The sequence below is a fragment of the Penicillium brevicompactum genome (assembly GCF_028827555.1).
Source record: "Penicillium brevicompactum strain IBT 35665 chromosome Unknown utg000006l_segment0_segment0, whole genome shotgun sequence".
In the NCBI taxonomy this organism is placed as follows: Eukaryota; Fungi; Ascomycota; class Eurotiomycetes; order Eurotiales; family Aspergillaceae; genus Penicillium; species Penicillium brevicompactum.
In genome coordinates, this window is record NW_026623209.1 from 2,771,303 (window position 1) to 2,785,232 (window position 13,930).

The 13,930-nt window shown below is 50.2% G+C and overlaps 4 protein-coding genes across 4 annotated transcripts; all 4 read right to left on the reverse strand.

The window, feature by feature from the left end:
• Positions 1 to 595: 595 nt before the first annotated feature.
• Positions 596 to 1,691, reverse strand: N7506_009242 (NADPH:quinone oxidoreductase family protein; the record flags this gene model as incomplete). Its single annotated transcript, XM_056958535.1, has 2 exons — positions 596 to 1,585; positions 1,659 to 1,691. The coding sequence occupies 2 exons, from the start codon at positions 1,689 to 1,691 to the stop codon at positions 596 to 598; spliced, it is 1,023 nt and encodes a 340-aa protein (XP_056807925.1).
• Positions 1,692 to 2,876: 1,185 nt separating this feature from the next.
• Positions 2,877 to 3,557, reverse strand: N7506_009243 (pyridoxine/pyridoxamine 5'-phosphate oxidase; the record flags this gene model as incomplete). The annotated part of the gene is made up of 1 exon (XM_056958536.1): positions 2,877 to 3,557. The coding sequence occupies one exon, from the start codon at positions 3,555 to 3,557 to the stop codon at positions 2,877 to 2,879; it is 681 nt and encodes a 226-aa protein (XP_056807926.1).
• A 1,225-nt stretch (positions 3,558 to 4,782) lies between these two features.
• N7506_009244 (Clr5 domain-containing protein) lies at positions 4,783 to 5,825 on the reverse strand (the record flags this gene model as incomplete). Its single annotated transcript, XM_056958537.1, has 2 exons — positions 4,783 to 5,623; positions 5,698 to 5,825. The coding sequence occupies 2 exons, from the start codon at positions 5,823 to 5,825 to the stop codon at positions 4,783 to 4,785; spliced, it is 969 nt and encodes a 322-aa protein (XP_056807927.1).
• Positions 5,826 to 9,014: 3,189 nt separating this feature from the next.
• swr1 (putative SNF2 family helicase/ATPase (Swr1)) lies at positions 9,015 to 13,910 on the reverse strand (the record flags this gene model as incomplete). Its single annotated transcript, XM_056958538.1, has 1 exon — positions 9,015 to 13,910. The coding sequence occupies one exon, from the start codon at positions 13,908 to 13,910 to the stop codon at positions 9,015 to 9,017; it is 4,896 nt and encodes a 1,631-aa protein (XP_056807928.1).
• Positions 13,911 to 13,930: the final 20 nt, after the last annotated feature.

Sequence of the window (13,930 nt, forward strand, 5' to 3'; positions counted from 1 at the left end):
CAGTCCTTCTCGTATGTTATTTCTACCGCCTTCTACACCGCCTTTGTGCACCATGTGGATTATTTTTTTCCAACCGACGACTTCTTCACTTTGCTCACTTCATTCCTGTTCAGGACTCGACACAGCAGAATATAATGTTACATTCTCAGTGTCAAAATACCACAGCCTGTCACGACTCCAGGGCTATCAATACATCTCACTAACCATACAGCATGCATCGACCACTATATCACGTCCAAATACACATCGCACTTTGCAACTTCGCAACCCAGCTGCCCCAGTCCAAATTGGACATCCTCAAGGGCTCTCTTCGGAGAACAGTCACCACTGCGCCGCGTCTTGTGGCCGTGACCGACCGGAGCTGGGCTGCGAGCCGGGATCCCGTCAGGGTTCTCTCTGATCTCCAGAGGTTGCTAGAGCAATACAGGGCCTTCATAGTTCATGTTATACTTGCTCGAGTCGTCCCTTCGGGGACTATACTTTGTCTACGAGAGCATGACTCCTTGCGCACTACATTCAATACATAATGGAAAATCTACATTCTCACATTCACCTCAATCAAGCACTACTTATTCCATATAAGACCTCAATCCTCTCACAGCTTACTCTTCGCCTCCCCGATGACATTCACAACAACCTTTCCCCAAGTCTCCCGCCCACCAAGCGCCTTAAGCGCCCTGGGTACACTCTCCAACCCAACAAAGCTCTCATCCTTAAACGAAGTCCCCCTAAACTTCCCCTGCTTCACCAAATCGAAAATCCCCTTCCACACATCCCCAACAGTCTCCGTCTCAAACTTCGCATACTGCCCCCAATGCAACCCCACAATACTCACATTCTTAAGCAACACCCGATTCAACGCAACCTTCTCAATCTTCCCAGCCGCAAACCCAATAACCAGCAACCGCGCATTCCACGCCACACACTTCAAACTCGCATCAATCATCCCAACAGGATCATAAACAATATCCACACCAGCAGCCCCATTTCCACTTCTCTTCTCCTTACACAACTTCTTCACAATCTCCGGCCACCCCTTATCACCATAATCAACCACATAATCCGCCCCAAACGCCTTCGCAACCTCCCTCTTCCTCTCCGTCCCCGCCGTCGCAATAACAGTCGCCCCCATAGCCTTCGCAATCTGCACAGCCGCAAGCCCAACTCCGCCCGCAGCAGCGTGAACAAGAACCCAGTCGCCGGCCTTGACGCCCGCGCGCGTCACAAGACCGCCGTAGGATGTCGGGGCTGTGACGAAGAGACCGGCTGCGTCTTCGAAGGACCAGCCCGGTGGAACGGGGAGGAGGGTTTGTTCAGAGGCTAGGACGTGGGTTGCGTAGGCGCCTTGGGTGGCACCGAAGACGCGGTCGCCGACTTTGAAGCGCGGGTTGTTGGTTGGGGTTGCTAGAATTGTGCCGGCGAATTCGGCGCCGCCGACCCAGGGGAGGGGCGGCTGGTGTTGGTATTTGCCTTGGATTTGGAGGATGTCGAAGAAGTTGGTGCCGGCGGAGTGGATTTCGATGAGGTATTTGTCGGCGGTTGGGGTTGGGGTTGGGACCTCGGTTACTTTTAGGTCGAGGGGGCCCTTGGGATGGAGGTTAGATTGGGGTTTGTATGGGGAGGGAGGGGGAGGGGGGGGGGGGGGCAGGGGGGGTTACTTTGACATATTCGCTGACTTGGACGGCGCGCATTTTGGAGGTGAAAATGTGCAAGACGGGATGGTGAGTGTATGTAGATGCAATGTAGATTGGGTAAGTGATGCAATTTTAATCAATTGAGCTCGAGGTGGAAGTGAAAGAGTCAATAAGAAAATAGCAAGGTGAGAGGGAAGGGAAGAGTGAGACTGTGGAGAGAAAGAAGTATATGGGGGTTTCCCCGCAAGATGCCGAGGTTCCTTTTCGGATAACTCGACAGTGTTGGGTGTTGGTACGTAGTGCAACAGCTTCTTTGCGCATATTACTCCGTACTACTCTTTGTGCTGAATTTTCCCAAGTGGATACCCAAGATAATATTTCATAATTTATCTTTAAAAGTATACCTAGAGTTAAATCTTGTGTTATTATGGGAGATAGCTAGAGTCAAAGTATGTTCTAGTTATAGATAACACCTTGTCTTATTGTTCCAAGCGGATTTTACAGATATATATTGATACGAGAGTCAAATTGGTTTCCAAGGTTATTTATCTTTGTATTTGCCGGGCCTTAATTCAATTAAATGGTGTTTTTCTTCTGATTTTGAAGCCTTCATAAGACCCAATTGGGGCTACTACATAGGACCTCGGGAGATCCGGACCGAGTTCACCTTCTCTCTCGAGCGTTAAATCAATCAGCTTGGTGTGAGACAAGTCAATGCTAGAGGCTCTTTTCGGCACACATGATTGCCCAGGTGACTATTGAAGAATCGGAAAATGGAAATTCTGCATTGAGGCCGGATGTTCGTTCTCAAAATCATTCATACCTCCACACTCTCACGAGGTCATTTCTTTAGAACAAACATGAAACACACTGATGTATTATATTTTACCGCTCCGTGACTCTGGTAGAACTATATGATGGTGATAGCTGTAGTGCAGTCGATAGGTCAACATCAAAATACCGTAATGCCCCAGAAATCACTGAGAAAGAGCCTGATAGCTCTGACGATGGCCCTACTTTACATACATTGGTCAATGTCACTAGCATTAATACGGAAGACTGTACCTGTGTATTGGATAGCTAACTTTGATAGGCAAAGAAGCTGGGTTTTGCCATTTTGAGTATCTCCTCAAGGGGAATTGATGAAGCCTTCTTGCCATAAATTTCATAACAATCCCAGTCTCCATTTCAGCTTATCATATATGCTACTAGACATGACTAGCCAAACAGATGTAACCTGTTTCAAGGCCAGAGCAAGTTCTTCTGCCATTTATCTTCACCCTCGTTGTATGTATACTGAAGCCGGTTGTGAAGACGACTAGCCTCTCCCTGCCAGAATTCCACCGTATCAGGTGCAACTGTATAGACTCTCCATTTCTCCACGCCTGACATTGCATCTTTCGACATCTTCAACTTGGTCTCGGCAAGATTCCGAATCAGCGTATCACGGTCGAAAAGGACTTCACTTTGGTCCGAGGCTACTGCACTAATTCTTGATTCAATAGGCCGAGCTTGGTAGTCAAGAGCACTCTCTGCTTCGGGAAGTTCGATGGCTCTTCCTTTCAGACGAATTTGTCGGGCAAGCTGAGGCCAGTAAAAGGTTAAAGCAGCATGTCCATTACCTGCTAATTGTTTTCCTTTGGGGCTGTCGGATTTCACGGCGAAATGCCAGCCACGAGCATCGACATTTTTCAGAATCAGAACTCGCGCGTCTGGGTGGCCTTGATCGTCAACCGTGGAAAGAGTCATTGCATGGGGCTCTCTGACCCCAGCTGCGACCGCTTCGTGGAACCACAGCTTGAAGGCATCGTGAGGTATTTCGGGGAACTTGTCAAAGTCTAGGTCTGGAAACGGTCCCTCAAGCACTTTGGTATTTCGGAGCTCGGTTCTGAAAGAATCATCGTTGATGGTCATCTGGGACATTTTGAATTAGATTCTATATAAACAATGAGTACATTGTGATGAGCGATGGTCTGAGGAGGCAGTGTCAAAGAATAGAGAAAGTACCTCCGGGTGCTCAATAATTCTGGATACGAACGGTAGACGAATGAAGTAGCTCGCAAGCTTCCTCTATTCGAATATAGTGAAAAGCACAATGAATGGCAGGTCAATCAATCCACTTAATGTTGTGGTCAATTTATATGCCCGCAGACCGATTTCGGCCCATCGTCGCCATGACTCATTGTCAGTGCTAGATTACCACCAGAGCCCGTTTCGGAGAGGACCTACTGAACAAGAGCTTACTAAGTAAAAAGCAAGCTGGTATCGGGTGTAACACATGTTTTGTCTGATCTCTGAGTCAAATTATTTCCTTAGGTAGACTTATCACACAGCGACCTTGGAATATTATAGCAAGTAAATCCAACTATTCGCCCTCGCTTGAGTGCAAGTTCGGAGCTCGGTTGAGGTGGAGCTCATAACCGAAGCAACACTGAGGGGAAATCTTTGCTCGAAATATCGATGTGGTTCATTGATAGGCAACAGTATTTTTGACTAGTTGAATGGGAAGAGATATTGTCTGAACAAGCGGGTGTTGACGAAGCCGGTAGTTCTTCAACTCCCCTTCTTTAATGGGAAGATGGGGGCTTTTAGAGAGATGGAGTGCACGTGGTGAACTATCATCTTGCATTTGATCGATATACACGTAGCTTACTGAGTGCGTTCGATCTTCCACTGTGGTTCTACTCTGTGAGCAAATCAGAGAGCTCATATAATAATCTGCGAGCGGGTCAGAGGATTCAGGGGTGTGCTCAATTCTTCTCAGATCAAGGGTGCCAAGAAGTAAGCACTAGATTAGAAGCGGAAGGTCTCGAGTGCCAGGCATTATTGGTTCATACGTGATCTACGTATGCTATGAACTATATGGATAGAGCACTTTGATTTTCTTTGAAGACTGATGATACAACTTAGGACTTTGAAGATTTCAATATTCTCAAGAAAGACTGTATGGTACAGGTTGTGAAATTGGTATCGATGTGTACAGCTTGTTTCTCATCCAAGACTCCCCAATAAACAATAATAAGAAAAAAAATGTAGAAGAACCAACGCCGGGTATGACAAGAAAAGACAAAAGAACCACCCATATAGAACACATAAAACAAGAGGTATCACAGGTATTTATAATAAGGTATAATAGAAACAAGCAGACCTAATAGCCCACAGGGGGCTTCTGGTCATAATGCGCGCCCATATAAGGCATGATAGGAGCACACATGGCGGGATGTGAGCCAGGCTGAGTCGAAGGCGAAGCCATAGCATGAGACTGCATCTTCCTCTCACCCTCCCTTCCCGGAACCGGGTGGCCATGCATATCATACTGCAGAGACATGGCGCGACGCCAGTTCTTGTCGTAGTGATAATCACCGTCTGGGTAAGGGTAATGGGGCTGATACTGGCCCGAAGGCATGTATCCACTTATGGAAGGGGTCATTGGAGCAGTGGACTGCGGCACGGCAGATGGAGGAGTGATGGCTTCGAAGGGAAGCGAGTACCACTGTGCTGGGTTGAGGCCGTAGTCGGCGGAGACGGAGCGGGGAGGCCAGGCGAGGCCCGGTGTTGTGGTGCCGGGGCTGGGGAGGCAGGATTCTGGTGAGAGAGGGTAGGCCTGGTTGCTGTATGGGGGCACGGTGGTGTTGAGAATGAGGCCCTCGCCGACGGGGGAGGTGCTGGATTGCTCGAAGGATGTGGTTGGGCTGGGGTGTTGGTAGACGGAGCGGTCTGAGGCGAGGACATGCTCGCCGGAGGGGCTTGGGGTGAGTTGCTGGGCCATTGGGTCGGACCATTTGCGGTCTTCTGGGGCGCCGTAGATAGACTGGACGGGCCAGTCGTGGCGGGCCTCTCGGTGTAATGAGGGCAGAGGTCGTTGGACTGAGGGCTTGCGGGGGACATCCTCGGGCTCATCGCCTGAAGAGGCATGACTCTTCTTTCTGGTCTGGCGCGAGGGCTTGGTAACCCGCCATTTCTTCAATCGGCTTCGCAGTTGGGTTTCACTGAACGGGTTAGGGTTAGCCGGGCTGAACTCGGGATATCCGATGTCGGAGTCAACCAACTCTGGCGAACTCACCTGGGATTGAAGTCGTCGGATCGAATCTGCTTGATGACCTGTTTCAATGGCCATTCCTCCTCCATATACAATCGGGCGATCAACGCCTTCTTCTTGTCCCAGACGTCTGATGAGATGGAAGTCTTCATGGTAAGACTTTAGTATACAACTCCTGTATGGTTGTGAGTACAAAAAGTCCAAGAGAATCAAAGATGATCAACGAAAAGAAAAGAAGACAGGAAACGGGCGAGGCTTTCGAGATATAAATAAAAATAAAAGGAGAAAAGAATAATGAGAATAATAAGAGTGGTTTGTTAGGGCCAGAAAACATCCCTCCGACTATCTCCAATGTCAACCAAAGTCCACTTCGCAGCTCCACCAACTTTCCACTTCCCCTTAGCGTGGCGTGCACGCGGCGTCGATCATGAACGAGATTTGCATGACGAGATGGGAAACCTTGACATGGTTTGGGTCTCGACGATCTCACCTATGTCATTTACTCCAAGTGGACCCGACCCATTGACAGACAGCAACGCTCCTGCCAGCACCCTCTACTATTCCCAGCCGAGCGCTTGGCGCAGTTGAACAAAGGCGGATATCGAGAATGGATTGATCATCTCTCCAGGATCTTGTATGACAGCTGTACAGAGTAAAGAGATGCACGGTCCCGTAAGAATCCGGAGGCAGCACGAGCCTCTGCCAATCATTCCCCATGTGCTTGTGCAGATGTCAACTTGTTCTGAAACGGTGTAGTATCTCCAATGTCTGCACTCTGCACTCTGCACTTCGTACCATGGAATGAACTTCTTCACGCCACTGGCAATCAAGCTCCTCGGGAATGAAAATCTGGAGCTCTGCCGGGCTCCAATTAACAGAGTGTACCGGAATTCCCTATCAATGTCATTTCCCGGTGGATCATATCTCTTTGAATCTCTTTTTTTTTGCTTTTTTTGGCAATTCGTCCTTTTGGACTTCAAAGTTTACTCGGGCGAGTCTAGTCGACGAACCTGAGACAGGGACACATATCGCTGAGACAGGGATACTAGTACGGAGTAATCTATAGAGTTCTTTTTCTCTTTAACGAATTAAATTAATCGCGCCTCTTGACGCCTCTTGGACATGTCAACAGCCGCGACAAAGAAAGCTGTCAAGATTTGGAATACATCCAGGGTGTCTTGAGTCAGGTTTGGTCTATGCTTCTGGAGACTCCACGGCTGCGTTCTCCGTACTCTCCGTATATTGTCTGATCATTTACGGAGTATGGAGTATGTACACAGTGTCACGGACCTCGGGAGATAGAACTCCGTACATTAGTTTATGCTCTCGATAATTCACGTTAATTCCTCTTCTTCACCTCTTTAGCGTCAAATCCCCGACCCAATGACGATTTTTTAATTTCCTAACCACTTCCAATTTGGCAAATCCCATGGTATACGAGCGATCAATCAGCGCGGCGGCTCAACCCGGAAAGGAAGCGGATATATTAACCCATCTCAACCAATCTGAGGCTAGAGAGATCTCCAGATCACCGTGGATCTACCTGCACCTCATGGAGGTTGGCCGAATCCAAAGCTTAATATCCGGGTCTTTCACCGGAATCGGTATGCTCGTTGCAGTCAAAAAGAAAAAAAAAGCAAAAAAAGGGAGAGTCAGCCAGTAAGCCAACAGCCGACCTAAACCCGATCGGTGGCAACAGTTGGAGATCTTTGGAGTCTCCCATCCAACCCCACCAAATCACCATCCTGATCCGGCGTATCTTCGGAGACGATGTGGTTCTTCCTCAGTCTCTCCCATCTCCAACCCCAGAGATGAACCACTCGTAATCCCTGCTGCAAGATCCACTAGTTATAGCTCCACTTTTCACCGCACTTTCCTCTCTTCGGTCTGGCGTGAGATCATCATGCGAGTTTTGTCGTATACCCATCGTATACCGCGCCGGAGCGCGCTGGTCTCCAACTCCGCTCGTTGCTCCACGCTCACAGGCCAGCGGCTTCGGAGACTGATTGCCGAGGTTACTGTGGGAATTTTTTGGCTTTGGGGAGATCGACCGGTACGGCTTTTCCAGTGATTTCCTGTTGGTGAAGAAAATAGAAATGCCTCCCGAGAAGATCGTCCAATGTTCAACTTGATACACTAGGAGCTCCGTGAGTGCATATTATTATTATTTCACAAACATCACCAGGTGCCACGTCGATGACTGCGGTGATTGTCTTTTTTTTTTTTTTTTCTTTTCTTTTTTTTATTGTCTGTGCCTAGGTCGAAGCACAATGAAGACATCATTCTCCATATTTCATGATTCATGATTTCCGTGAACTCCGTGATTTCGTGATTTCAATGCGGAGACTCCAAAGTCGCCCCCCTTCACCTTTCCCCAAAGTGCCTGAACAGTGCATATTGCGAACCATGCCACCCAGATGAAGGAACCAGGTACTAAGTATAACCACGACCTAACCAACAATGGTATCGGTACCAGCAATCGGCAATGTATATTAAAATTACCATGTTGCATCTTGCACATTAGTTCCTTTTGACACTCTCCACATTAATCTATCTCACCGTCTAGTGCGGAACCCAATAGGCAGATGTGGCGGTTCTCGCCGTGACTACAGATGTAGCACAGACGAATACTGAGAAGTCAAGATGGCCGTGCTCTTAGCTGGATTGCTAGCTGGAGATCAAGTAAGGGTCTAGTCTAGCATCCGATCTTCCAATGATCCACTGAATCTAGAACGAGTATAATCTCCGGGGATTTTAATTTAGAGTATTTGTCAAAAACGGTAGGCTAGCAGGACTAGATTGACTAGATTGACTAGATTGACTAGACTGAGGAAAGTGAATAAACTGAGTCGTGTTAAGACTACCCTAGGTAGATGTGGATGAAGCCCAAAAGGGTAATGGTACTCCAAAGGCTAATTGGATACTTCCGACGCTTCGGATGTCGTTTCGGGGCTAACTTTATTTATCTTCTCCAATAAGGGCATTCTCAGATCTGATGGCTTATGGTTATGGTTATGCTTCAAACTAGTCTTATGTTGGGGTATGAATGTTGGGGTATGAGTATAAAACCTTGGATCTTTAGGGCTAACCTTGTACATTGTTAATGGGAGACTCGACATGAGGAATACGCTTTGAGCCCATGGCTATACGAGGAATTGCGGGGAATTTCTTGAACAAAACCTAAGAGCGAGAAGAGAAATATTGTAGAAGGGGGAAAAGAAGAAGCTAATTTCACATTATACACTTAAAACTATTACAATTACACTCCGTGGGCCCTCCCCTCAGACAGGTAACTCCGGTGATATGAAACGGCAAAAATAAAGGCGCATTGTCCTCGTGATCTATCGCCGCCTCTTCATTTGATGCTCTTTGCCCTTTTTGGATTTCTTCTTGCTTTTGTCCGGGGGCAAAACCAGGGGTTCATCCTTCATGTTCCACTCCATGAATCGCATCAAATAGTCGTCGATGTGACCAGGCTGATCGCCCACGTGCGCCGGACTTGTTTCGGGATTTCCGTCGGCTCCAACGGCCGTCGCTGCATTTTCCTCGAAATCCCCATCGTCCGCATGTTCTTGCTCTTTCTCTGCGTTCTTCGCCGCGTCCAGATCCTCCTTGTCCTCGGCTGCTTCGAACACTCGGGTACCACCCCCGACCCGATTGCCGAGTACACGGTCCATCGCCGCACTGGCTTCGTCCTGTCCGTCGCGCTCGTCGGGTTCGACCATCTCTTCCGCCTTCAATTTGGTGAAGTAGTCCGTCGTGAATTCACCCTCTTGGATGATGACGTCATCCAACATGCGCTTCTGGTTGGCTTTGCGCAGGATGTTGGACTCGATCGTGTACTCTGAGACGAACCGGTAGATGTGCACGTCGCGAGTCTGTCCGATACGATGACAGCGATCTTGACACTGCTTGTCCATGGCTGGGTTCCAATCCAAATCGTAGAAGATGACCGTGTCGGCACCCGTAAGGTTGATTCCGAGACCACCGGATCGACTTGATAGGATAAATGCTAGGATGCGCGGGTCGCTGTTGAACCGCTCGGTGAGCATCTGGCGCGACTCGACCTTGGTGGTGCCGTCGAGGCGGAGGTAGCGATGGCCGTGGATATTGAGGAACTGCTCTAGGATATCAAGCATCTTGGTCATCTGAGTGAAGATCAGCGCCCGATGGCCGCCGGCTTTGAGATCACGTAGCAGCTTATCCAGGCGCTGGAGTTTGCCGCAGTCGTATTGAAGCAGACGCTTATCCGGGAAGGCGATGGAGAGACGCATGCGTGCTTGGTGGAAGGGGTCGTAGGGCTGGTCGCGACGAGTATTGGTCAAGAGTCGCGTTTCAACGGGGGTCAAGGCGGCTTCGTTCATTCCTGCCGCAATGACAGAGGGTGTAACGCAAGCGAATCTCTGGACATAGCCGTCCATCTCGAGACCTCGCTCCTCGATCGTCAGGATCATTGATGCAAGGACCGCAGACCGACTCGACAGCCAGTCGGCCATTGAGCGCTTCCGCAAGGGTGCATTGGAAAGTGCGTGCTCCTTGGTTCCAGCCCGGATGAACTCGATCAGACTACTTCCGTAGATAGGGCGACGGCCATGGCGCTTGGTTTCAAAGTAAAGGCAACGCTCAAGCTCTGCCATGCGTCTCTTTCGGCAGGCGTTCTCCAGGGATTCTAGAATGGTTGTCATGTTGGATCCGTCAAAGCCCATCTCCCAATTAGTTCGGTTGTACTGGCGTTCGCGAAGTTTCTTGAACGGCGCGATCGCCATGAGCCTGATGCTGTCATCTGCCAGTCGGCGTGAAATGTCTTCCCGCGACACCGGTGCAAGGTTGAGGAAGTCCAAATCAATCTTGGTAAGAGGGTGCTCGAAGAGCAATCTGCGGCGAACAAGAGATTCCTTGACTTTGAAATCCATAGGAACGGAGCGCGGCATCGCAAAGGAGGTGGAAATTGGGCGGGTTTCGAAAAGGTCCGGATGATTGCACACCTTTCGGAGTTGCATGAGACAGTGAATGATGGAGAGGAAATTTCCGGAGGCGAGCGTCTCTTTAGTCTGGGCCATTGACATAAACCCATCGTAGAGGAATCTTTGCCGCTTTGAAAGCCTGCAGTAGACCACATGTTCATACTTTCCAGGCATTTGCTTTTCTACGTCGGCCTTGAGGCGACGCAAAAGATAAGGGCGGAGTACAGTATGGAGTTTGGTGATCACACCCTTGGCCTCCTCATCCATCGTGTCTCTGCCATGCTCCAGAATTTGCTCCACGGGACGCCGGAACCATTCAGAGAAATCCTTGAGATCGGCGAAACCTTCAACTCCGCCACTTTGGCCGTCGGAGGGCATCAGGAAGAAGAGTAGAGACCACAGCTCTGTGAGATTATTTTGTAGAGGGGTACCCGTGAGAAGAAGTCGAGCACGAGACTTGAAGGTGAGCAGTGCCTGCCATCTCTGAGAGCGGAAGTTCTTGATGTTGTGCGCTTCATCGAGAATCATATACTGCCAGTTTCTGCGTTTGAGAGACTGCTGATCCTGGAGCACGAGTTGATAGGACGTGATCAGCACGTTCCATGCATTATCGTCCGTCCAACCTCGACGTTTCTGTTTGCGCTCTTCTTGGTTGCCATAGTACGTCATGATCTTGAAACCTGGGCACCATTTCTTGAACTCCATCTCCCAATTCAGCATGACACTGGTAGGCACGACTACCAGGTGGGGACCCCAGATACCATGGTCAACAGCAAGATGGGCAAGAAGGGCGATTGTTTGGATGGTTTTACCAAGACCCATTTCATCTGCCAAGATGCCGTTGATGTGATTATTGTAAAGACCCGCAAGCCAGTCCAATCCATAGTGCTGGTATTCACGTAGCGTACCACGAAGCAGGTGGGGGACTGGCGTTTGCAGACCAGGCGCAGGCGAGTGGCTTGTCTGCAATGCTTTTTCGATGGCAGGCTCCAGTGAAGAAACCGATTCCGGTTCGGATGGCTTAGTCGCAACAGTCCCTGGTGATGGTTCGCTCGATACTCCTCCAGCAGTTGGCTGGACTTCATTGATATGGTCTAGTTCCATCGGCTGGGCTTCATCTGCGGGTTGTTTTGGTTCATCAGAATCGTCATCCGCCAGTTGTAATTTCATTGGGTCATCCTCCATAGGAGTATCAGCAGCAGGTGTTTCGGCGGCCGACGTATCTCCTCCTGTGGCAGGGGAGGTCTCCGAGTTATCGGCAATCTCTAAAGGTGTGCCCTCTGTCGAGGTGCCCCCGCTGGCACTTGGGCCGATTGGAACAAGGGAGACTTCATCCGGGTCTTCGAAGTCGACCTCATCGTCATCATGTTCAGGCTCGGCCTGGGTATCCTCGCCTCCTTCTGTGCCGTTTGGTATTGACAGATCCTTCTTGGAGAAGAAACCCATGAGACCACCTCTGTCTTCGCCTTCGTCATCTGACTCTTCCTCCTCGCTGGACCCTTCCTCCTCTTCCTCGCTATCGCCCATATCATCGTCCATGTCTGTAGATGCATCGCTATCATCCATCAAGACTGAGTCCACGTCATCGAGTTGATTATCGTCAGGCGTAGCATGTGAATCCACATCAAGCGCGGCTTCGGAATCCATGGGTTCGTCGGGATTGGTCATCGCAGTAGTTCCTGATACTACCGACATGCTGTCGGTGTAGTCTTCAGTGGGCAGATTGGCGTATTTCAAACGCAGCTCTTCTTCGGTCAGCTTAGCGTCGTCATCAACATTGGTCTCATCATCGGTGCCGGATTCTGAGTCCGACATGTTGCTCTCATCTTCCTCGTCTGAGCCCGACTCAGAGCCAGAATCTTGCTCGTCGTCACTCGTCGCTTGCGCGTCACTGGGCACTTCGCCAAGGATTTCAGCTCGGCGTTTCTCAAAGAGCATTGTAGACTGTGTGATCGCACGATCCAGGGCTTTCTGATCTTCCACCTTCCGTTGTTCTTCCCACCGGGCTAGACGACTACGGTCAATCTCCGCACGGGCCAGGTCGAACATCTTCTGAAGGTCCTTGGATAGCTGCTTGCGCTTCCCCCGCAATTCTTCCTGTTGCTCCCGAAGAATGTCTTCAGGATCTTTGTGACGTTTGCGATACGCGTCGGCGCACCATTGTGCGAACAGCTTGGCCGTTTGTCGATGTCGCTTATGTTCCTTATCGAGGAGTTTTTGGAAGTAGAGCGCATGGGCAACAAGATGGTCTTGGTGCGAGTATTGTGGGGGAGGCTCTTCTTGCTGGTCAGTAATATATGCTGAGCAGACATCCGAGCTTAGAGGACCCCCAGGCTCCGCTGCAGCCATGACCTGTTGTCGTTTGTGTGCCTCTGCTTCAGCGTCCGCCTCCGACATTATGCTTGTGGGATCATCTTGGTATACCCATTCTCTGAAAGATGCGTGTTTCTTAAGCGGGATGTGGCCGGGGTGTCGAATGGGGAGAACCGGTTTTTTGATCTTGAGACGCAACCTTGGAACTTTGAGTGAACCTTGATCGGGGTTCTCGCCATCCATGTCGGCATCATCTGTATCCCCATTGACGTCTTTTTTCGGGTTCGAGAGGGATTGGCGATCGCGGAGCGGACGGGAGGTGGTGCCATTGCCGTTGGCGGAAGGGCGAGGAAGTGTAGTGGAGCTACGAGCTCTCGCGCGCGAATCAGTTGGTTTGGAAGCTGGTGTCTGCGAGACGCGCTGTGCCTTGCTAGTCGCGGCACGGGATGGCGCCGCGCGAGGAGATCCATTGGCTGTCGATTTTCCACCTAGCTTACCGTTGACGTCGGCGCGTGACTGCGTCACCGATAACGGCGAGGAGGTGACCGGCTTGCTTCCATCGCGCGTGGATTTGGTGATGCTCTTATTTTGCGCGCCACGCGTGCTTCTTTTGTCTGATGGTGATTGTAAGTCGATGGGGACGGCATTGGTTCGCGAAGACCTGCGCTTCCCTTCAGAGAGGAATGAGGTGGGGCCCTCGAAGCCAGCTTTCTTCCAGGGCGGCGACGGCGGTCGAGGAGTGGATCGTTGCGATGAGGATTCCGTGAGTCTTCGCTTCTTGGATGGAGGTTCGTCGGTTTGATGGACTGCTTCGACGATTTTCGGGTCGGCAGGAATCGGCTCGCTAGGAAGAGTGTTCGACGTATCTTCTTCATTCGAGCCGTTTACCGGCGCGGAATCAGGCTCAGTTGTTACTTGGTCATCTTGGGGTGATGGGCCGTTGGGGTTGCCGTCTTGCATGACTTGTAGCCGCAGGTGAC